Below are 25,422 nucleotides of genomic sequence, written 5' to 3'. Positions count from 1 at the left end.
CAAGACTACTAAAATATCAAGTTAACTCTTAAAATCTTACGATTTAATATGGTCAACGAGTCTAATTTTAAGTAAACTCTTATGATTTAAAATTTACGATTTTATAAGTTTATAAATAATTTCGATTTTACGATCTTATACGATTTGACGTTTAAAAAATAAATTTATCTTTAAAAATAAGAAAATAATGTTATTATTTATTTAAATAAATTAATATAATTAATTTTGTTAGTAGTATAATTTTTATAGTGTTATTTATTTATTATTATTTTTTAATTGATTTTATATTTAAATATATAAATTTTTTAAATTGGTCAAGTATAAAATATTTAATTATATATATAAATAATAATAATATATAACTATTAATTTTTTAAATTAAACTCTTATGATCTCAACTAAACTCTAGATTTTACGTATTTACAATTAGTCGACAATTTTACGTAAACTCTCAATTTTGACCGATGAACTTTTTAACATTGTAAGACTATATATATCAATTTAGAAATTATTTACTACTTCTGTCAACTCTCAAATAAAAAATAAAAAATATAATTAATTTGATATTTAGTGAATTGTAATACAACCGTACGTGCGTCATCTATCCAAGTTATTCCTCACAAATTTAAAAAATAATTTCAGCCAATATTGGTAACATTTTTACAATACAAAAATAAAAATTTGAGAATGAACAATTATTGTGAAAGCAATTACCATAATCTCCTTTAAAAATAATTTCATTATTAATGTTTTAGATAGGTATAAGACCAAGACATTGTTTGAGACATCCCAATGTAAGACCCACGCAAAAGAGCAAATTGTTTATAAATTGGTAAGTTACATACTCATTAATGGATCGAGTCGGTTAATTAAGGACGACATAACTTGTCATTGTTATTGATTTCCCTATATAAAGATGATGATAGTGTGATTAACAAAAACATACAAAGTTATTGATATTTAAGACATTAGCGAATACTCTCGAGAATAATCAAATCAAAACATGATAGGAGACGTGAAATCTTCATGGCGCGTGAATTGCTAGTTATATTTTCAAACACCTTCCTCAACTTGAGCTTGTAGAATTTTTGAAACACATTAGTTTTGAGGTAAAATCTATCTTAAAGAATGTTCTTAGGACACCCACGTAAACTTTGAGGATTAAGTTATCCTAACACGTGCCTTTTTTAAAATAAAATACAAAATTCTCATATGATTTATATGACACACTCAAGTCTAACTAACTTAACCTTATAATACAAGTTACTTATGAATATTTCCCAAAGGAATGTTTAGCTACAAAATTATTTTAAGACATTTGAAAAACTTGTTTTAGAATGTTTTAATCAATTTGAAGATTATATGGCCTAATCAATTATTACATAACTTCCGTATAACTTCCATGAAACATGTTAATAGTTAACATGTTAATAGTTTCTATGTTTTCAATTTACATTTTTGTTAGTGTAGACAAATCAAAATAAATTCGTTAAGCAACTTAAATAGAAAATAAATCTTGATATGTTTGGTAATAGTATTCGAATTATAATTGAATATAATTAAGGAGTTTAATTTTAATTTTTAAATTTGTTACCTCATTTTAAATTATAATTTTAAGTTCAATTAAATTCAAATTAATGTAATTTTCAATTACATCATAACTAAGTTGGAATTGCAATTTAAATTTTTATTCTTTTTTTTTAAATATCTAATTAATTTTTTATTTACAATACTGTTAACCAATATATATATATATAATTTATTTTAATTTATAATGTTCATGTGTATAATCAAATTCTAAAAAAAAAAACTCTATTAAAAATTGAACTTAAAATTTAAATAATTAAATAATTTCTTATCATATAAAATTGTAATTAAAAAGGAACAAAAATAAAACCTTTAAAATCAGTAATGATTGAAAGAAAAAAAATGTCAAGAAAGGATGTCTATTTTTGTGTAATAGTTTATATTTTGTTTTTCTTATTAAAATATTTGTTTAATAATTGAACTGTACTACCTCGTACTTTTTTAAAATTTTAATTCGTACTACACTTCTCAAAATAATTCCACAATCATGTACGACTTATTTCACTCTTCCTTCATAAATAAAATAATAAATAGAAACAACTAATTTAACAAATATATATATATATATATATATATATATATATATATATATATATATATATAATTTAAATAAATTGAATAAATTACTGTCAATAAAAAAAATATAAATATCTAATTTTTTTAAATTTTGTAAGTGAAAATTTCTCTATTAAAATGTTTTTTTTTTCTAGTTAGACTAAGTTTAATTTTGTGATTCAATTTATACTGTTTATTTACCAATTAAAGAAGGTAAAAAAAATTATGTTTAAAAGCAAAATAGATTTAATTATTATAATCTTTTGAGTTAACTTATAATATAAAATTACTATATATATTATTACATATTATGTAATTTTTTTTTATTTTTTTTTGACAAGTAATGATATAAAAATTAAGAAAAAAAATACGGTCATATTTTTAATTTACTCTCATATATATCTAAATTAATCACAGCTTTCGATCAAATAATCTAAATACTTAAAAAAATGAAGGATCATTCTATATATATATTAATTAGTTACTTATAGATATAACATATTAAGTGTTGAATTTAAAATATAAAATTTTATTAGTTTAATTGATTATCATTCTATATATATATTAATTAGTTACTTATAGATATAACATATTAAGTGTTGAATTTAAAATATAAAATTTTATTAGTTTAATTGATTAAAGAGTTATATTTGTTTTTGTTATGTTGCAAGTTCGAAATATACTTATAATATTTTTAATTTTATTTTTAACTGTTTTAAATTTATGGACGGATCAACACACAATTCGATTTAAATATCCATTTACTCTTACATATTTATCCAAATTAACAACGGGTCTCGACTCGGACACTATTTTAAAAATTAAGTATTATATAAGAGATATTATGCAAACAAACGTTAAACATATCCATAAAGGCCGAATCAAGTAAAATATAATTTAAAACAAAAAGACAATTAAAATAAAATAAATCCTATATAAACATATTTTAACATTTAACATTTCATATTTTATTTACAGTATATTAATAATAATACAAGTTTTACATTTTAAAACAGCTACTAACGGAGGCGTCGGCATCTTTAAGTGAAGAGCGGTGGACATAACCGACGGCCTCCCATCTCCGGCGAGTAAACGGCCTAGGGAGATTTTCCGGTACTATAATCTCAAGTGAATTACTCTTCCATGAAGGACACATCCTTTTTTCGCTCCATCTCCTACCAATCGCCGGCGCCGGCGCCGTCGTTTCCGTCTCTTCCTTAGCCATTGCTACGGCTGTAATTCTAGATCCATCTTCAACATTACCCATTATTTCAAGACTTATTATTACGGATGCAACTCCGATCGCCCATCGTTTGCTCCAATCTTTGTTTGGCCTGAAGGAAAGATGAGATTTTTTTATTTTTTTTTTCAAAATTAAGATGATCATCGGAGAAAGATGGGAATGATTACCATGAAACTTGGGTTATAATAATCTTGTTTGAAAGTGGTTTAGTTGGGGGCGTGAGATTCAGGTAGCAACTTGTAGTCATGGCGCCCATTCTCTCTCTGTTTCTTTCTTTTCTATATCAACGGCGGATGGATGAACAGAGGATTGGAAATTTGGAAGAGATAGAGAGAGAATAGAGAACTGTAGCTTCAGCAAATCCACATTTATAAAAAATAAATATAAAAAGGAAGATTAAATTACTAATAGGGGCTTGTTTGAGGATTTTTTTTTTTATTTATTATTATTTGGGTTTTAAAAAAAAAAAAAAACTCATTTGATGAAAAAAAAATAGTTTTTAAATTATTATAAACAAAAATACCTCATCTTTTATTAATTTAAATAATATATATTTAAGTAGATGTTAATTTTGTCTCCTACTCTTTTAAAGTTTATTAATTCTTACTATAAAAAAAGCACCTAACCAATTTAATTAAATTTGTCCCTCAACAAAACCTAAGTGATATATTTTCAAAAGTCTAGAAGTGGGGATTGTTTGATCCAAATAAATGACAGAGCTGGTTATTTTTATTTTAATTTTTATAATATATTTTCTTAACAAAAATTAGAATCTATTTCATGAATAAAAAAAAAAAAAAAATAGTATTTTAGAGATAATATGCTAAAAACATAAACAGGTTATTTATTTTAATAACTCAAACAAAATTAAACTTTATTTCACTTTTTTCTCGTCTATTACCTTACTTAATTTATTAATTAATATATTAAAATATTCTTTATTTTAAATTATTATTTTTTATTTACATATATTAATACCCTTTAAGTCTTTTTTTCTTTTTCTTTTTTTTTTTTATAAAAAATGATCTAACACCTTTTCAAAATTATGGACCATCATTTTTTTTATCCTTCTAAGTTTTTCAATTAACCTCAATCCTAACAAGCTATATATAATATTTTTTTTCACTTTATTTAATTTTAGTATTTTAATAAATAAAAAGAGTGATTATATAAATGAGGTGATTGTTACAGGTTTAGAATTGTTTTAATAAAAAAACTTATAACAAATTCTAAGTTTGGCTTTTTTGGGTTTATATAAATTAAGACAATTTAAATATTAATGAATGGTATTAATTTTAAAAAATATATATATTTTTTTTAATATTTATTTGATGAATTTAGTGTGATTTAATCCATCGTATATTTGAATAATTTGAATGTAATAACGTTTGATTGTTGTTAAATTTAAAAAACTATAATATCAAATTTAATTATTACTTCCTTTTTATCATAATATATTTAAATAAATAAATAAACTATTAAAATATTTTTATTTATTTTTCTTAAAAAATTATAAATCGAGAATTTATAATTTATTCTTTTAAAGAAAACCATATCAAAGGAGCTCTAGATATTGTTTATTTGTATATTATCGTTTAAAATTAATTAACAAAAGCTAAAAATCAAATAATTAATAGTATTATTTGTTTATTAAATTTTTTTAAGTCGAATTGGGTGGTTTTTATAATTTTTGAGAACACAAATTAAAATTAATTTGTTTAGGGATTATTCAAATTTAAAAATAATATAGGACTTGTTGATATATTTTTTTTTCTATAATTTTCTATATTAAATAATAGTATTAATTTTTATTTTAAAAAAATAAAAAATAGAAGAATTTGATTAGTTAATGACAAGGAAGGGAGACAAATTACTTTCAATAGTTAGCTTGCCGTAGACGCGTGTACTTGTCAAAAAATAGACTTAATATTTGAATTTAATATCTTGCTAAAATATTTAATTATATCATAACATTTTAAAATATATAACTATTGAGCCCCTGTTGCTACTTTTGATAATTATTTTATAACATAACAACACTATAACATAAAATAATAAAAAATAAAAATCTTAATTATCAAAATAATTAATCTAATTAATTTTTTAATTCAATTTTTAGTTAATTATTTTGATTTTATTTATTAAATAAATCAAAATAATTATTTAATTTTATAAATTAGGTATATAGATTTTTAGTGCTTACAATCACACCGTTAATAAAATATGACAACGCATAATACAAAATTTTATAACACAAAATAAATATGAATTAAATTAAAATTCTGAATATAAAACATTAACTAATATACAACGTGACAACATATAATTAATATAAGTTAAGTTAAAATATAGAATATAAAGAATAATAATGCAGCTAATATACAACATTACAAAGCAGCTTATTTTTTAAAAATTAAAAAAATAACTATCATGACACCTTATAGTCATTGTCCCGTAACCTTTTGATCTCTTAAGTCGACTCTTACCATTAGAGTAACTTGGTAGGGTTATGACAACGCAGTTTATAAAATATGACAACACAGCCTACAAAACTTTATAATACATAATGAACATAAGTTAAAATAAAAAATAAAAATACAATTTATATTCAAATGAAAATGCAGTTTATATACTTATATACAAATAAAAATTCAATAAATACAAATGAAAATGCAATTTATATATACAAACGAAAATATATTAAATACAAATAAAATACAGTTTATATACAAATGAAAATGTAGTTTAGGTATAAAAATGAAAATACAGTTTACAATGCTGCAGAATGACATACATTTTAATATATTCTTTGGAACATTTCGAGACCACTACTTTTAAATGTAGAAAACTTGTCGAAGGTTAAAGGAAAAATCTTTCTTTGATTCAACATTTTTTTAGTTTCAGCCCCTATTGCTACTTGATGGGTCGAGATCGTTCTCCTTTTGATATTATTCATCCCTTCTCCTTTTTCGATTTAGCATTTTCCTAATTTTTACAAGATTTAGAGATCATCTTTTGTTTGTCTTCTTTGAAGATCGTCTTCAAACGCGCAATTTTGATAGAGAGAAGCAATTATTCTATTTTTTTAATTCCATCGTAGCATGCCATTTAGGAAGATGTATCGATCGCTCCCTCTATCATTTCTCTATTGTTAAATAGTCTTAAAAAAAGTTGTTAAGAATTCATTGCTGTTTTTTTAAGTATGTATGGCTAATTAAATGGATGAGTATTAGAACTTGTTTGATGTGAATAGGTATTTTTTTTATAAATTTTTTAAAAATTTCCTTCTCTTCTCTGTGACTTCGTTACTATTATTATTCTAACTTTCAAATCAATTATTTTATTAACTAAAATACTAAATCAAATTTTAATTTTATTAAAATAAAAAAATAATAAATAAACCAATAAAAATCACAAATGTCAATTTTTTTTTATAAACGAATTTTTTTATTAATAAAACAAGCTCATAGATGTATGTGAAGGTTGTACAAAAAATAAAAAATTATAATTAACTCTTTAATGTTTTAAGAACTCATTGATTTGTTTGTATTTGGGTTTATTTGAAAATATTTTATTTTCTGCTTTTTTATTATTAATGTAAGGAACTATCATGACGTAACCAACATGAACTTCATTTTAATTTAAATTATTTTAAAAGAGAATTGAAATTCTGAATTTTAATCTCTTAATCAAAATTGGATATCTTGTAATAATATGAAATATAATTACAAGCGGGAATATTAATTACATGTGATTTTAAATTTGTAGTAATAAAAATCAAAGGTCAATATTACTAATAGTGAGCAAATTTGCTAATTGTTTGGAAACTTGCACGTTTCAATTTAGGGTAATGAGACAATTTTGAATTGGTCCATTGATTGAGACAACCTATCAAATTGTCAAACTCATTCATTTCTTTTTAAATATTGTCAACTTTTCATTATAAAGAAATCATTTTATTTTTATTTTCAAAACTTTCTTTCAAATAATCTCTGATTTATTAAAATACGTTGAGTTTAACATTTAAATCGATTTGAACCAGCCAACTATTATATTAATTCAATCCAAAATTTAAAAATATATAATTTGTAAGATATAAGATTTTGAAATAAAAAACTTATATTATGGTTAAATATAAGTTTTGTACAAATTTTTTTTTATATAAATTCCGACTTGATTTTTAATGTATTTTTTTATCATTAATTGTTTCAAAAGTAGTTTATAAACATATTAAGAGACTAAAAAGACACGAGTTCAATTCCTGAATAAATAAAATAAATAATTTACAAAAACATGTTGAAAATATTCAAAATATTATCAAAAACTCAATAACTTTTCAAGATTAAGAAATTAATATTTACTAAATTAGTTAAAATGGAGAGTAATTATTAAATAATTAAAATATTATTATTAAAAGGAGTTAAAAATTACATGGATTTTACTATTTGAAAGAAATACAAAGAATTAACATCATAATAATCATAATTTAAATAAGAACACAACTAATAAAGTTTATAACAAGATCATACAACAAGATCCATACACATCAATCTTATTATTGATCTAATAGTCAATGATTAATATATTTATTCTCTTCCTCAAATCAACACTAAGAAAGTTGCTCCCAAGACTTAACTAAAGTATCATCTCTTTTGAAAGTTAAACGCTTGGATTGAGTACGCAAATATCACAGCAAACAACACGACAAACCCAGCAATAATCATAGCAACATAACCGATAAACTCGTGTTCGTAATCGAAGTAACCCCTTATAAACTGTTTCACCGATTGACCTGTAACTAGCTCATCTTTAACATCTCCATATTGTGAACCCAATAATCCATACAATGTCCAAGAGACAGGATTAATGTAAACATACCATTTCCACCACACTGGGATCCTCTGCATGAAGTAAAAACGGTTATGGTTAGCCAATTTCGTAATGTAATTGAAAGACAATGGGACTTACGGTTTTTGGTACGACAAATCCAGAGAAAAGATTCCATAGGAGGAAAAACGCTGATGCGATTATGTTGGCGATGGTTTGGTTTGGGGTGACTGCAACTGCCATCATTCCGAAGAATGTGTAGTATAGTAAGGTGAAGTACATGAAGAACATGTACCAAAAGAACTTTGCAGCTGTCCACTCAAATCCTATCATGGAGTATACAATAACAGAATATAGGGTTGATTGAAGTAGAACATGTGGAATCTCAATTAGGACCTGCAAAAGCAGAAAGACTAAAAAATTATAACTTGAAAGATGACAATACCCGATCCAATGCGATATGAATGTGGAGTCTCATACTAGATACTTGAAAGTTGATTGAGAGAATGTAGTGCACAATTAATGTGGAATATGCTTGAAATATGATGTTTTTTTGTTCAATTAAGATTAGTTATGCATGATCCAAAAGTTTAGGTTTGTTATGTTGGTTAAAAATCACAATTATCTAGAAACTAACATGGGTCATGATTAGGAAGAAAAAAAGTTATCAAGTGAAACAAAAATCACACTATAATCTAGATGAAGATCCAGAAAATGATCGTTATGCTAAATGAACCAAACAATCACTCTATAATCTGGATTATGATCCATTGTCTTTTAGTACCAAGCTAAAAAAACACTTTTGTGATTCAGATTGTGACAAAAGTATTTTAAAATTTTGTTTCAGTGTCTATTTGGATAATCTTACAGGAATGACAGAAAAATCAAGTTCAATCACCAAATATTCCAAAGAATCAACAATTATCATCCTCCAGATAATAGGGATCGTATAGATTATTCGTTTCAATTCTTTGCTATTTATTCCAGAAACTGTAATCACAAATCACTCTCAATACAATTGATATTACACACCAAATTATTTTCTTCCTATGACCTAATTAGGATTATTCGCTACAATTACACTCTATTTGATAAGATGTTATATTCATACTTGGAAGTTATCTTTTAAGTTGTTCATGTTTTTCTCTTTTACTTTATTTTGTTGTTTGAATGATAGAAAGCTGTTTTTATGACATGTCAAATACAGCAATAACTTCAGTAAAACACATGGAATTACTATGATGTTGTTACCTGCGCAAAGGCGTATGGCAATGCAGAATACATTCCAGCTGATTTTTCCCTATAAAATACAGCCCTCTCTATGTAGACAATAGGTAGAACTCCATAAGAATTTGTTACACCAATAAATATAACCGCGCAATACATGGAACCCATCGCATTGAGTATACCCTGTTCTGTATCCCTGCATGTCAGTACCAATTAACACTAAGAGATTGTAACTTAAACCAACTTTTTAGAAGAAATGAAGAAACTTTGAAATCACAAACCTTTTTGATCCCATATCCCAAAAGATAGTGCCAAACAAAAGAGCTATGATGGTTGTGAACATTATTCTCACCGCAGTGTAAAGAGGATTTCGCCAGTAGGATAAGTTTTGTTTCCATAAGCAAGCAATGGATTGCGTGATGAAAGATTGCGAGTATTTTGTCGGAAAGTGCAGATCTTTCGATCCCAGTTTTGTCGTGCTGATTTCCTTGATGGTTACTTTGTTATTCCTAATTTATGAGAAGAAAAAATATATGATTATGCCATACAATAAAATCCAAAAGATAGATTCTTATTATTCAGATTCTAAGTGTTTTTCTTTTTCCTTGAATTAATAATGAAAAGATTTACAGAATTTTTAACAAGAAGTTGGAACATGCTCAACTCTCATTTCAATTTCAATTTCAAAAGAAAAAGTATACTTCATAAATTTCATGAGTTATCATGATTGTTTACCTGTATAGATCTGATTGTTTATAGATATCAACAAAGTTCACGCCAAGAGACGTTTCTTGTACAGTCGAAGTCACCTCCAACATCCATGTCGCTGGATTGTAACCGTCTTTAATTTTGTTTACTCCACTTATTGCCTAGTTTGACATTAATTTTGTTAGTTTTAAGATGAAAATAAGATTATTCTATTATTTCAATTGATTATCTACAATACATACCTCAAAGTACTCTATAAGATTGACGGCATGACGACCAAGTGGACCGAAATAGATTTCTTGACCTCCTCGTTTCATAAGTAGCAACTACAATTGAGAGTTGAGAGACGACAAACTTCTTGTTAAGAAATTTTATTTCATTTTTTGAAAACCAGGATTTATTCCACCCCACTTCCAAGAAAGCATTCTTAGTGGAAAGTATACAAGTGTAATTAGCTCAAATAAAGGTTTATCAATACAATTATAAACCTCGTCAAAAGCATCAAATATGTCAATGCTAGGTTGATGGATAGTGCATACAACTGTCCGTCCTGTGTCTACAGTGTTCCTCACGGCTCTCATCACGATTGCAGCAGCTCTCGCGTCAAGGCCTGACGTCGGTTCGTCCATGAATATTATGGATGGATTAGCCACAAGCTCAACCGCAATTGTTAGTCTCTTCCGTTGCTCGGTTGAAAGTCCATTCACGCCTGGCAAACCGACGAGAGCTTCCTTTATTGGTGTTAGCTCTACGAGCTCCATAACCTCTTCGACAAACATCTGCAGTTATGATTTACATTAACTATAAATTATAGTGGCTAAGATAGTAAAAATTGGGTTACCTTTTATTTTCTTCTCTTTTTTTGGGAAAACAAGATTGTGCCATTTTATTAAAACAAAGTGGGGTTACCTCCGAGGAAAAAAAAGGTTACCTTTCTAGTCACGGTGTTCACGTCTCGAGGAAGACGAAGCCAGGCCGAGTATTGTAAGGATTCGTGGATGGTAACATGAGGGGAGTGAATGTCGGTTTGCTCACAATAACCGGAAATGCGAGCAAATGTTTCTTGCTTCTTCGGATAACCAGATATCGTAATCCTCCCATCTATGTATCCACCCGTTTTTCGTCCAGCCAATACATCCATCAAAGTTGTCTTTCCGGCACCACTTACTCCCATAAGTGCAGTTAATACTCCAGGCCTAAAAGATCCACTTACACCTTTCAATAGCTCGAGCCGATCTTCATTAACGCCTTCATCCTTCATCTCCTGCACAAAGAAATGGATTAAAGTGGTTTCGTTTCTTTTGAGACACTATTTGTAGTAAGACTCGAAAGCATATCAAGTAAGTACGCGTGGCATGTCAACTGCATATCTGATATCATCAAATGCGATCGAAAGAGGTTCAAAAGGTAGAACCATTCCTCGTTTCTTGTTACTAGACGATATTTCACTTCCGCTTGCATTCCTATCCGATAAGGTTTCTTCAGATAGAATTGCTTGTGGCTTGTCAATTGCTGAAAGAATTCCAATCCTCATTAGTCAACATGGAAATACTTGTAAAGTTTGAAAGGAGATTTTGTTGCTTACGGTTGAGGTAAGAAAGAGCCCATGTGAAGAGAAAGTTAAATAGAAACACATATCCTATTGACGCCCCTACACCAATCCAATACCAACTTGCTAATGGAAAAAACCCGCGAGACTTCAATACCAACACACCTAACGTTTCTGTATAATTTGGAGGAATCTGCCAGAAAATCAAAGTCATTTACCTTGTTATGAATACCCTAACTACCGAAAGAAGAAATGATGATAACTAACATGTTGCCAACTCTTCCCAAGAAATTCATTCACAGCAATGGCGTTCTGGCCATACATCATAGGAGAAATCCAGTATCCCCATATCCACCATTTCTTTATGCTATCTGATCATATGAATAAAGAGTAATATCAGATTTCAACTAAACAAACATTCTCAATAGAATATTTAGCTTATTTTCGAATTAGCATACCTCTTGACATAACAAATCCGCCCAATACCATAACAAGAAGCAATGCAAATGTGCCAAATGTGTTTGCAACGATGATAGTCCTTCCAAGAGACCCAATGAAGCGAAAAAGTCCAGAAGCCATTTGGTTAACACAAATAAGTAAAAGATATTGTTTAAAGAGCCTGCAATTTGTAGTCATGGTTCATTTAGATGCTAAATCAATATGCTTACATAAAAAGAGGTTTAGTAGCTATTTAGCTATTTTTTTTATTTTTTATTTTTACCTTCTAACATCAGAATCAAATCCTACGCCATAGTAAATCATGAAAACCCAAATACCAACTTCGACGAATGAAATCGGGATCTTAAGGATCCAAGTGGGTAAAGAATATGCCCAAGCTGGGAAGAACAAGAAATCTCTTTGCTTATAAAAGACTGGAAGTTTCAAAATACTCAAGGCCAGCTATGCGTATCCATTGAACACAGTAACGATCATTGTGAAGAATGTAACACCCATGTAAATGCGGCCATCATCTACCGTTCTCTTGGCCATCTTTGTTCTTAGGAAAACCGTCATTGTGATAATTGTCATCACGGTAAGCTAGAAAAGCATCATTCATTAGCTTGAATTCAATTTTGGAGAATTAATTTAGGATTCTTGTTATTACTACTCACTTGAAACATCTTGAAAAGGTAGACGAATGAGTTCCTCTTCATGAGTAAGTACTCTCTGGACATGCAAGCTTTCAGGATTTCCATCTTTGGAGCACCATATTTTGTAGTCGTCAAAGCAGCAGGATGAGAAGTTGCTTTGTCAAAAGGGATCGCCAGTTGGTCACCTAATCTTTGGCCGATCTCAAATGTCTGAAACGCCTCCACGAACTCTTCAGCGGTAACGAATCTGTAGGGTTCTTCTTTGTTTTTCCAATATTGCTCTTGATCCTTCCTTGATGTCACCTACACGATTTTCCCGCCGAAAAACAATTTTGAATGTGGAATTTGATTTTAGATCTTAATCAATTTGAATTAGACCTAATTCTTACTTCTTGAAGGAAATCGGCAACTGCTTTCCTTTCGGGGCACTTGAAGCCCTTGTACTCGAAGAACTCCAAGACGTTCTCCCGTGGGCCCTGATAGACGATTTGACCGTCTGCCAGGAGAATAATGTCGATTTACGATCTGAAATGTCGTAGAACTGTCCAAGCCAGTCGATATTTCGTCCATGAACAGCGCTCGAGAAGGTCCAACCAGCATCTCTCCTGAATCATTGTATAATCAGATTATGATTCTGTTTCTGGTAGTCATTCGACAGCTCAATAGAGAAAAATCATCATTATGTACATGAAAATAAGCTTACCGGTTGTGACGCGTCTCTTTTGGCCATCAGAAATGCCGCGAATCATTTCATCTCCGACCAATATGTCTGCACAGACTTCCAGTCCTAAGATCTGTTCAGAATGATAAACGTGAGATTCAAAGGAGGTCCATCTCTACTGTTTAAGCTTCTCAGATGATCCATCATATGATACCTTGAGAGTATAGTCTGTTACAACAGCTTTCTGTCCTTCTAGTGAAGCAGCCTGCAGTAAGAGATATATTCAAGTTCAGAAGAAGAATCAGAGAAAACAATGTAAATAACTGATGTTGGTTGGTTACCTTCATGTAGATATCAATATCTGGATCAGGTTTAATGCCAGCTTCCTTTTCTCTCCTAGACAATTCTTCTAACATTTCTGGATATAGTTGTTTTTACACATTCATGACATTTTTAATCAGGATATCCACATGATGTCGCAAATAAGACATTCTCGAAAGAAGTCACATTCATGACAGTTAATCCATTTAACTTACCATATTGATAACCAATTCCTTGACATCTAGCTGAGAAAGCCAGTGTTTCTCTAACTGTCAACTCTCCAATATGAAGGTCATTTTGACCAATGTAAGCTGATGTTCTTTGTGGAACAAACTCCTCCATTCCATGGCCATTGTATGACATTCTCCCTGAAACCTGGAGTATATTCAAATATTCATTAATAACTCAACTGAAGGAGAACAAATTATGGAAATGGAAATCTGGATTCATTGTTCTTGCTTGCCTTGAGGTCCAAATTGAGTTTTCCAGCCAAAGCAAGAAGTAATGTGGTTTTTCCGGAGCTTGGTGGACCTAGTAACAATGTCATTCTGTGAAGAGAAGAAGAAGAAGATAATTAGTTCTAACTAGGAAAGAAAAATATACAAGGAAAAGAATATAACAAAATAGCCCAATGATGAATATGTTAACCTAAAACACATGTATCAAGCCTATTTGAAAACTTTATTTTGTCACAATCTCTTGCATGATCACGATCCTATTGAAAAATCATAAGTTCAAACTAAAAGTGTTTTTCTTTCCATTTAGTATAAGATTGTTTTCTATGTCATCATCCACTATTTTTTTTAATCATGATTCAGATTATAGTATACATTTGGTAAAAAGATATATCTTTTGGACCATGATTCGACGCTGGACTGGATTAGTGGAGTGTCGTCCTCTTAGTTCCCTTCTCCTTCTGTTTGTTTGAAGTCTAGACTAATTTCCCTGTTCTGATTCTGGTTAGTGAAGGCTCGCCACTCCCTACCCCTCCAATGGCGTCTGTAAGATCGGTGAGGTTAGCAGGAGTCAATGTTGCTTCCTTTTCCGCAATTCAGGTCTCCTGCCTCGATTTTTCGACTTTCTTCTTCTCGACGGCGTGACGCACACTTTGCCGGTGCGAGCTTCATCATCGAGGTCCTTCATGGAGGCTTCCATCTCGCCTTCTTCCATGGGCATCATCTTCCCTCTCGAAATCGTAAAGAATTGTGCATAAACCCTAATTTTTCTTACAAACTACCGTTTGTGTTCTAGAATGATTTGGGTTTTTGGCTAATGTATCAATTATTTGAAAATTTTATTTTCAAATAACTCATAATTTAATTGATAATTTATCCAACAATTAGATAATACTATACTATATTTAAATAAGATCTAAGGTTTTTTTTAACTAATTTATGTATAAATGTATAATATACTAATTAGTAATTATAATGTTTATTTTTTTAAAATACTAATGTGAAGAAAAATTATTTGATTATTCAAATAACACTAAATTAATAATGCTTATTATATTTATTTTCTTTAACAGTTTTGTTTTTCTCAATATAAATTGATAAAATCAAATTAAATAAAGAAAAAAATAATTTTATTAAATAATTCAAGTATAAAGAGTCTTGTAATAAAATATTTGACTAAAAAAAAAAAAGTCCAAAAATGTTAATATATATATATATATATATATATATATATATATATATATTTGTTTTTACCTTTTTCTAATAGAATAAATGCTTGCATTTTAAACCACAACTTTAATTAAATGACATTGATCACTTTATTACTCATATTAGAGGAATTTTATAAAGTTGAATTTTGCATAATTTTTTACTTTTTGCTAAAAAAAAAAAAAAAAAAAAGTTAAATTTTGCATTTGCTTTTTCTCACCTTCCAGGTTTGATTATTCCACTGATATTATTGAGGATTGTAAATGGCTTCTTTCTACTTGGAAGAACATGAAAGAAATTCATGAATCCCTTTAAAAAAAAAATATATAGATTTCATTAGTTAATATGTGAATAAATGAATTAATCATGAATATTCATAATAAATATAGTAACCCAAATAAATAGAACTACCTCTATCATATTGAAGGAGAAGTTAAGGATGGTTGGTAGAGCCCGACTTCCAACATGAGCTTCTGTATTAACTTTTAAATGTTCGAACCAAATTTCGATTATTGGAAGTTTAACTCCGACTCTTCGTTTCAAGTTAATTAATTGTCAAAAATATTTAAAATTATATTACAATAATATTAACGTTTTTTTTTTTAATTTCATACCTGTCTATACGTTGTTTGAGTTTAATGAGAAACTTTTCATTGTCTTCCTCAACTATGTCCACCAACCTTTCTAGAATCTTCTTCTTCTCTAATTCTCCGAGATTCATTATTTCAATTTCCATTGTATTGTTGTCATCTCCTTTTAGTATGTCTCTCCTTATTCTTCGATAAGTTGGAAGTTTTTCAATAGTGGCCCATTTCAACGATTCTTCATCTTCTTCGTTGCGTGGTGATCTCGAGAAGACTTCTCTATTATTACTCAATCCTTCCATCCATATGTTGGAACTGCTAACTCTTAACCCTTCATCCAAAGCTTTCATGTCCAATTTCTTCTATTTGGTAACAACTCTCTTAATAAAACTCAAGAATAATCTTGTTAGTGGTATCTTTTTTATAAAGTTTAAGGGAAGAGATAAATTGATAAAATCAAATTAAATAAAGAAAAAAAACAATTTTATTAAATAATTTAAGTATAAAGAGTCTTGTAATAAATATTTGACTAAAAAAAAAGTCCAAAAATATTAATATATATATATATATATATATATATATATATATATTTGTTTTTACCTTTTTCTAATAGAATAAATGCTTGTGAGCCACAACTTTAATTAAATGACATTGATCACTTTATTACTCACATTAGAGGAATTTTATAAAGTTGAATTTTGCATAATTTTTTCTTTTTGCTAAAAAAAAAAAATGTTGAATTTTGCATTTGCTTTTTCTCACCTTCCAGGTTTGATTATTCCACCGATATCATTGAGGATTGAGGATCGTAAATGACTTCTTTCTACTTGAAAGAACATGAAGGAAATTCATGAATCCCTTTAAGAAAAATATATAGATTTTATTAGTTAATATGTGAATAAATGAATTAATCATGAATATTCATAATAAATATTGGGCAATGAGTTAGCTAAATACGAACCGACACGATTTAATACGATATTTGTACGGAACGATACGATATTATCTCACTTGGGTCTTGACTTGACACGATATAAGCACGAGACGACACGATCACGAAACGATTATGAGTTTATACGATCGAAACACGGTTACGAGTCGACATGGACACGACACGAGTATAGACACGACACAAGTATAGACACGACACGAGCACGAATATACACACGAAACTGACTTAAACACAATTAGTCAAATGACCTAAGCTACCCACGTTAATATTCTATAAACCTATTACATTTTAATTCAATTAATAAATTATTTAATTTCATAAATGTAATATTTATAATTAAAATTAAACACATTAAAATAAAATATTAATTTAAATGATATAAATTAAAATAAAATATAAATAAAAAATAAATTATATAAATAAAAATGTGAGTCTATTAATAATTCTCTTTGATATTATTTTATTAATTACTTATTAATTTTTTAATTGTTTATAATTTCAATTATTATTAATACATTAAATAATAAATATATAATAATAATTTTAATTTTAATTTTAATAATATAATAATATATATTTATAAATTTTACCCACATTTCCCACTTTCTCTCCTATTTTCTTTCTCAAACTACCCACTTTTACATTAACATTATAAAATGACCACGTCTCTCTAAATATATTTACATTTTCATTAAATTTATAAATTATTTAATTTTATAAATGTAATATATATAATTAAAATTAAATATACTAAAATATTAAAATAAAATATAAATATTAAATAAATTATATGAATAGAAATTTCAATCTCATAATAATTATATCACATATTACTTTTATTAATTTATATATTATTTTTAAAATTTTAAATTATTTTAAAATTTTAATTATTATTAAAACATTCAAACAAAATATATAATAATTTAACTTTAATAATATAATAATATTTTATAAGTTTTACTAACAATATAATTTAATATATATAAATAAATAATTAACATGAGTGTCAAGACACACGATTGTGTTGACACGATAACAAAGTCGGAATAACACGAAACACGAATTTAAACACGAGTTAGTACGACACGAATAAACTCGTGGACACGATTAACACGACACGAAAGAGTCCGTGAATCATAATATTTTGAGTGGGTCAAGACACGATACGACACACATAAAATTTAGACACGACACAACACGACACGATTGAGAGTCTAACACGACTTGCCCGAGTCGAATACGAACGTTTATGTATGATGCCCAGCTCTAATTAGAACTACCTCTATCATATTGAAGGAGAAATTAAGGATGGTTGGTAGAGCCCGACTTCCAACATGAGCTTCTGTATTAACTTTTAAATATTCGAACCGAACTTCGATTGTTGGAAGTTTAACTCCGACTCTGTTTTCCAAGTTAATAAATTGTCAAAAACATTTAAAATTATATTACAATAATATTTTTTTATTTCGTACCTGTCTATACGTTGTTTGAGTTTAATGAGAAACTTTTCATTGTCTTCCTCAATTATATTCACCAACCTTTTTAGAATCTTCTTCTTCTCTAATTCTCCGAGATTCATTATTTCAATTTCCATTATATTGTTGTCATCTCCTTTTAGTATGCCTCTCCTTATCCTTCCGTAAGTTGGAAGTTTTTCAATTGCGGCCCATTTCAACGATTCTTCATCTTCTCCGTTGCGTGGTGATCTCTAGAAGACTTCTCTATTGTTACTCAATCCTTCCATCCATATGTTGGAACTGCTAACTCTTAACCCTTCATCCAAAGCTTCCATGTCCAATTTCTTCTATTTGGTAACAACTCTCTTAATGAAACTCAAGAATAATCTTGTTAGTGGTATCTTTTTATAAGAGATAAAGTGAGAATAATAATAACAAGTTGCGTATAATATTATAATATATTTAAACATATATAGTTATCTACTAGAATTGGGCAATGAGTTGGATAAATACGAACCGAAACGATCTAACACGAGATTTGTACGAAACGACACGATACGATATTATCTCACTCGGGTCTTGGTTGACACGATACAAGAACGAGACGATACGGTCACGATACGATTATGAGTTTAAACGATCGAAACACGGTTACGAGTCGACACGGACACAACACGAGTATATACACGACACAAGTATAGACACGACACGAGCACGAGTATACACACGAAACGACATAAACACGATTAGTCAAATGATCTAAGCTACTCACATTAACCTTCTCTAAACCTATTACATTTTTAATTAATAATTTTTTGAACAATTAGATAATACTATACTATATTTAAATAACATAATAAATTATTTAAATAAGATCTAATGTTTTTTTTAACTAATTTATGTATAAATGTATAATATACTAATTAGTAATTATAATGTTTTTTTAAATACTAATGTGAAGAAAAATTATTTGATTATTCAAATAGCACTAAATCAATAATGCTTATTATATTTATTTTCTTTAACAGTTTTGTTTTTCTCAAGATAAATTGATAAAATCAAATTAAATAAAGAAAAAAAACAATTTTATTAAATAATTCAAGTATAAAGAGTCTTGTAATAAAATATTTGACTAAAAAAAAAGTAAAAAAATATTAATATATTTGTTTTTACCTTTTTCTAATAGAATAAATGCTTGCATTTTATGAGCCACAACTTTAATTAAATGACATTGATCACTTTATTACTCATGTTAGAGGAATTTTATAAAGTTGAATTTTGCATAATTTTTTTCTTTTTGCTAAAAAAAAAAGAGTTGAATTTTGCATTTGCTTTTTCTCACCTTCCAGGTTTGATTATTCCACTGATATCATTGAGGATTGTAAATGGCTTCTTTCTACTTGGAAGGACATGAAGGAAATTCATGAATCCCTTTAAGAAAAATATATAGATTTTATTAGTTAATATGTGAATAAATGAATTAATCATGAATATTCATAATAAATATTGTAATCCAAATAATTAGAACTACCTCTATCATATTCTCTATCATATTGAAGAAGAAATTAAGGATGGTTGGTTGGTACAGCCCGACTTCCAACATGAGCCTGTATTAACTTTTAAACGTTCACACCGAACTTCAATTGTTGGAAGTTTAACTCCAACTCTATGTTATAAATTAATTAATTATCAAAAACATTTAAAATTATATTACAATAATATTAACGTTTTTTTAAATTTCATACATGTCTAGAGCTGGGCAATGAGTTAGCTAAATACAAACCGACACGATCCAACACGATAATTGTACGGAACGACACGATACTATATTATCTCACTCGGGTCTTGGGTTGACACGATACAAGCACGAGACGACACGGTCACGACACGATTATGAGTTTATACGATCGAAACACGGTTACGAGTCGACACGGACACAACACGAGTATAGACACGACATAAGTATAGACACGAGCACGAGTATACACACGAAACGACATAAACTAAATTAGTCAAATGACCTAAGCTACCCATATTAACATTCTCTAAACCTATTACATTTTTATTCAATTAATAAATTATTTAATTTCATAAATGTAATATTTATAATTAAAATTAAACACACTAAAATATAATATTAAAATAAAATATTAATTAAATAATATAAATTAAAATAAAAAAAAATAAAAAATAAATAAAAAATAAATTATATCAATAAAAATGTGAGTCTATAAATAATTCTCTTCGATATTATTTTATTAATTAATTATTAATTTTTTAATTATTTATAATTTCAATTATTATTAATACATTAAATATAAATATATGATAATAATTTTAATTTTAATTTTAATAATATAATAATATATATTTATAAACTTTATCCACCTTTCCCACTTTCTCTCTCATTTTCTTTTCTAAACTACCCACTTTTACATTAATATTATCAAATAGTAACGTCTCTCTAAATATATTTACATTTTTATTAAATTTATAAATTATTTAATTTTATTAATATAGTATATATAATTAAAATTAATATATTAAAATAAAATATAAATATTAAATAAATTATATGAATAGAGATTTGAGTCTCATAATAATTATCTCACATATTAATTTTATTATTATTAGTTTACATATTATTTTTAAAATTTTAAATTATTTTAATTATTATTAAAATATTCAAATAAAATATATGATAATAATTTAACTTTAATATAATAATATTTTATAAGTTTTACTAACAATATAATTTAATATATATAAATAAATAAATAATTAACATTAGTGTCAAGACTCGATTGTGTTGACAAGATAACAAAATCTAGTCGGAATAACACGAAACACGAATTTAAATACGAGTTAGTACGACACGAATAAACTCGTGGACACGAATAACACGACACGAAATAGTCTGTGAATCATAATGTTTTGAGTGGGTCAAAACACGATACGACACGCATAAAATTTAGACACAACACGACACGATTGAGAGTCTAACATGACTTGCCTGAGTTGAATACGAACGTTTATGTACGATGCCCATCTCTATACCTATCTATACGTTGATTGAGTTTAATGAGAAACTTTTCATTGTCTTCCTCAGCTATGTTCACCAACCTTTCTAGAATCTTCTTCTTCTCTAATTCTCCGAGATTCATTATTTCAATTTCCATTGTATTGTTGTCATCTCCTTTTAGTATGCCTATCCTTATCCTTCGATAAGTTGGAAGTTTTTCAATAGCGGTCCATTTCAACGATTCTTCATCTTCTTCGTTGCGTGGTGATCTCGAGAAGACTTCTCTATTGTTACTCAATCCTTCCATCCATATGTTGGAACTGCTAACTCTTAACCCTTCATCCAAAGCTTCCATGTCCAATCTCTTCTATTTGGTAACAACTCTCTTAATGAAACTCAAGAATAATCTTGTTAGTGGTATCTTTTTATAGAGTTTAAGGGAAGAGATAAGGGAAGAGATAAAGTGAGAATAATAATAACAAGTTGCATATAATATTATAATATATTTAAACATATATAGTTATGTACTACTAATACAGTAGTTGGGCAATGGGTTAGCTAAATACGAATCGACACGATCCAACACGATATTTGTACGGAACGACACGATACGATATTATCTCACTCGGGTCTTGGGTTGACACGATACAAGCACAAGACGACACGGTCACAACACGATTATGAGTTTATACGATCGAAATACGGTTACGAGTCGACACGAACACGACACGAGTATAAACACGACACAAGTATATACACGAGCACGAGTATACACACGAAACGACATAAACATAATTAGTCAAATGACCTAAGCTACCCACATTAACATTCTCTAAACCTATTACATTTTTATTCAATTGATAAATTATTTAATTTCATAAATGTAATATTTATAATTAAAATTAAACACACTAAAATATAATATTAAAATAAAATATTAACTTAAATAATATAAATTAAAATAAAATATAAATAAAAAATAAATTATATGAATAAAAATGTGAGTCTATTAATAATTTTCTTAGATATTATTTTTATTAATTACTTATTAATTTTTTAATTATTTATAATTTCAATTATTATTAATACATTAAATAATAAATATATGATAATAATTTTAATTTTAATTTTAATAATATATATTTTTAAATTTTACACACCTTTCCCACTTTCTCTCCCATTTTCTTTCTCAAACTACCAACTTTTACATTAACATTATCAAATGGCCACGTAGTTTCTCTAAATATATTTACATTTTCATTAAATTTATAAATTATTTAATTTTATAAATGTAATATATATAATTAAAATTAAATATACTAAAATATTAAAATAAAATATAAATATAAAATAAATTATATGAATAAAAATTTGAATTTCATAATAATTATCTCACATATTACTTTTATTAGTTTACATATTATTTTTAAAATTTTAAATTATTTTAAAATTTAATTATTATTATAACATTCAAAAAAAATATATGATAATAATTTAACTTTAATAATATAATAATTTAACTTTAATAATATAATAATATTTTAAATTTTACTAACAATATAATTTAATATATATAAATAAATAAATAATTAATTAACATGAGTGTCAAGACTCTATTGTGTTGACACGATAACAAAATCTAGTCGGAATAACATGAAACACGAATTTAAACACGAGTTAGTACGACACGAATAAACTCGTGGACACGAATAACACGACACAAAAGAGTTCGTGAATCATAATGTTTTGAGTGGGTCAAGACACGATACGATACGCATAAGATTTAGACACGACACAACACGACACGATTGAGAGTCTAACATGAATGGCCCGAGTCGAATACGAACGTTTATGTACGATGCCCAACTCTATATTTCAAAGTCTTCTAAATATAAAAAAATGTATATATAAAGAAAAAAAAGTAAATGGTGTATTTATTAGTTATTAAAGTAAATGGTAATTTTATATTAATAAACGATTAAAAGATAGTGCAATTGAAAAGTAAAAAGGGAAATTATATGAAGAAAAAAAAATATTAATAACATTATTAATTAAATATACAAGTAAAAAATTATAGTAATTCAAAAGATAATTTTACTTTTGAACACTAAAAAAATTTAATTTTAACTTTGATTATGAATTCATAAATAAAATATGATAAAATAAAAGGAAAAATATCATATTTATAACACTAAACAACATAATTCAATTTTAATTTTGATAATCATTTTTTAAATATAATAAAATAATATAAATTAATATTATATTGCTTATCAAGTTTGTTAAAAATGTCAAAATTTATTTATTATTAAAAAAAACATTTTAATTATTAACAAAATATATTTATCCACCTAACAAAAATAAATTAATATATGTGTTAATTTTTATCATCTTGTTTGATTTGTTTTTGTTTAAGAATTTTTTTAGTTTTTTAAAAAAGATTATGTTTAATAAAAATGAGTTATTTAATATTTGTTTAAGATAAATTATTAAAATATTCTTTTATATTTAACATTAAAATTTAATAAAAGTAAAATAAGAATATTTTTATAATTTTATTAATAAATTAAGTATAATAATTTGACTAGAAAGATAAATTAGATAAAAAAAAAGAACATCAAAATCTTATAAATAACCCATGATTAAAAAGCTATATGACTTTGACTAATGTCACATATCCTCTGATTCTCATTTAAAAAAAAAAGTTTATTCTTATCTTAAAAATATCCATAAGTTTAAGTTTGTTTGATAAGATTTTATAAAAAATAAATTGTTTAATAAAAAATAAGTTATTTAAGTTTTGAATTAGTTAAATTATGTTTTTTATTAAAAATTTATATAAATAAACTAAAATTATTTTACTTTTTTATTAATAAATTAAATGATGTAATGATAAAAAAAAAATATAATGATATACTTAAATTTTTAGAAAAAAAAAATATATTGAAATACACGTGTTGAAAACTTTGCATGTCATGTAAACATTTATTAATTTCATTTATGAATTCCAAAATTTACAAGGCACTAAAAATTTGGAACTCAGCCCTTATGAGAGTCAAACCATGCATTGAATATCTTAAGCTTTTATTAAATACTTACTTTTTTATAATATATATTTTTATAATTTAACAAGAAAAAGGTATTTTTTTACATATTTGATTATAATAATTTTGAATAAAATATTTTAAAATAATACTTTTATAAAAACTTTAATATATATAATTCTATTTGAATATGTTATCTCTCTTCCTCATTACAAATAATATAGGTCTATCTTACCAGGATTTACTAGTGTTTAGAATCTGTCCAAGATTATAAATACCTTATCATATCTAGTTAATTAGAAATTTGGAATGTAGGGTAAAAAAATATAATTTGTTATGCATTTTCTTAGTTTAGTCTTTTAAACTACTCTCAACTTATTCTTCAATTTTAGGGAATTCAAATAATTAAAAAATATTAAACATGATTTCACTCTAATCTTATCTATCAAACCAATCAATTTATTAATTAAAATACTAAAATATTATTTATTTTAAATTAGTATTATTTATTTTATTTATTTATATCAATACGCTTTAAGTCATTTTATCAAATAAATATTATTATTCCTCAAAATATCACTAATCATTTTTTTCTCTATTTTAAATAACCTATACCGAACAAGACAAGTAGTTAATAATAAGAGGCAATTATAACGAAAAATTACTACAAATATTTAGAATTTGTTCGAATTATTGAAATTGACACTGAAATTTTAATTTTATAATATTTGATATTGAATTATAATTTAATTCTTATATTTAAAAAAATGATAAAATTGTAATTCAATTTAAATTTATAGATTTGAAAAATATATATAATAAAAAATATTTGAATATATTATCTATATTATTATAATATTGGGTTGACACAACCTTTTATAATAGTTTATGTGTCAAAAGTTTTTGTCTAAAAGTCGATTCTCATTAATA

At 26.4% G+C, this 25,422-nt stretch overlaps 1 protein-coding gene and 1 pseudogene across 1 annotated transcript; both read right to left on the bottom strand.

Moving 5' to 3' along the window:
* Positions 1-3,099: 3,099 nt before the first annotated feature.
* LOC124927922 lies at positions 3,100-3,740 on the bottom strand. Its single transcript, XM_047468430.1, has 2 exons — positions 3,553-3,740; positions 3,100-3,476 (listed from the first exon to the last, which is right to left on the bottom strand). Exons 1-2 carry the CDS (start codon positions 3,639-3,641, stop codon positions 3,143-3,145), a joined length of 423 nt encoding a protein of 140 aa, XP_047324386.1. The 5' UTR covers positions 3,642-3,740; the 3' UTR covers positions 3,100-3,142.
* A 4,127-nt stretch (positions 3,741-7,867) lies between these two features.
* LOC124924131 lies at positions 7,868-21,770 on the bottom strand (annotated as a pseudogene).
* Between the last annotated feature and the right edge of the window lie 3,652 nt (positions 21,771-25,422).

The sequence above is a fragment of the Impatiens glandulifera genome, chromosome 2 (assembly GCF_907164915.1).
Source record: "Impatiens glandulifera chromosome 2, dImpGla2.1, whole genome shotgun sequence".
NCBI lineage: Eukaryota > Viridiplantae > Streptophyta > Magnoliopsida > Ericales > Balsaminaceae > Impatiens > Impatiens glandulifera.
This window is presented reverse-complemented; position numbering and strand designations above follow the sequence as displayed.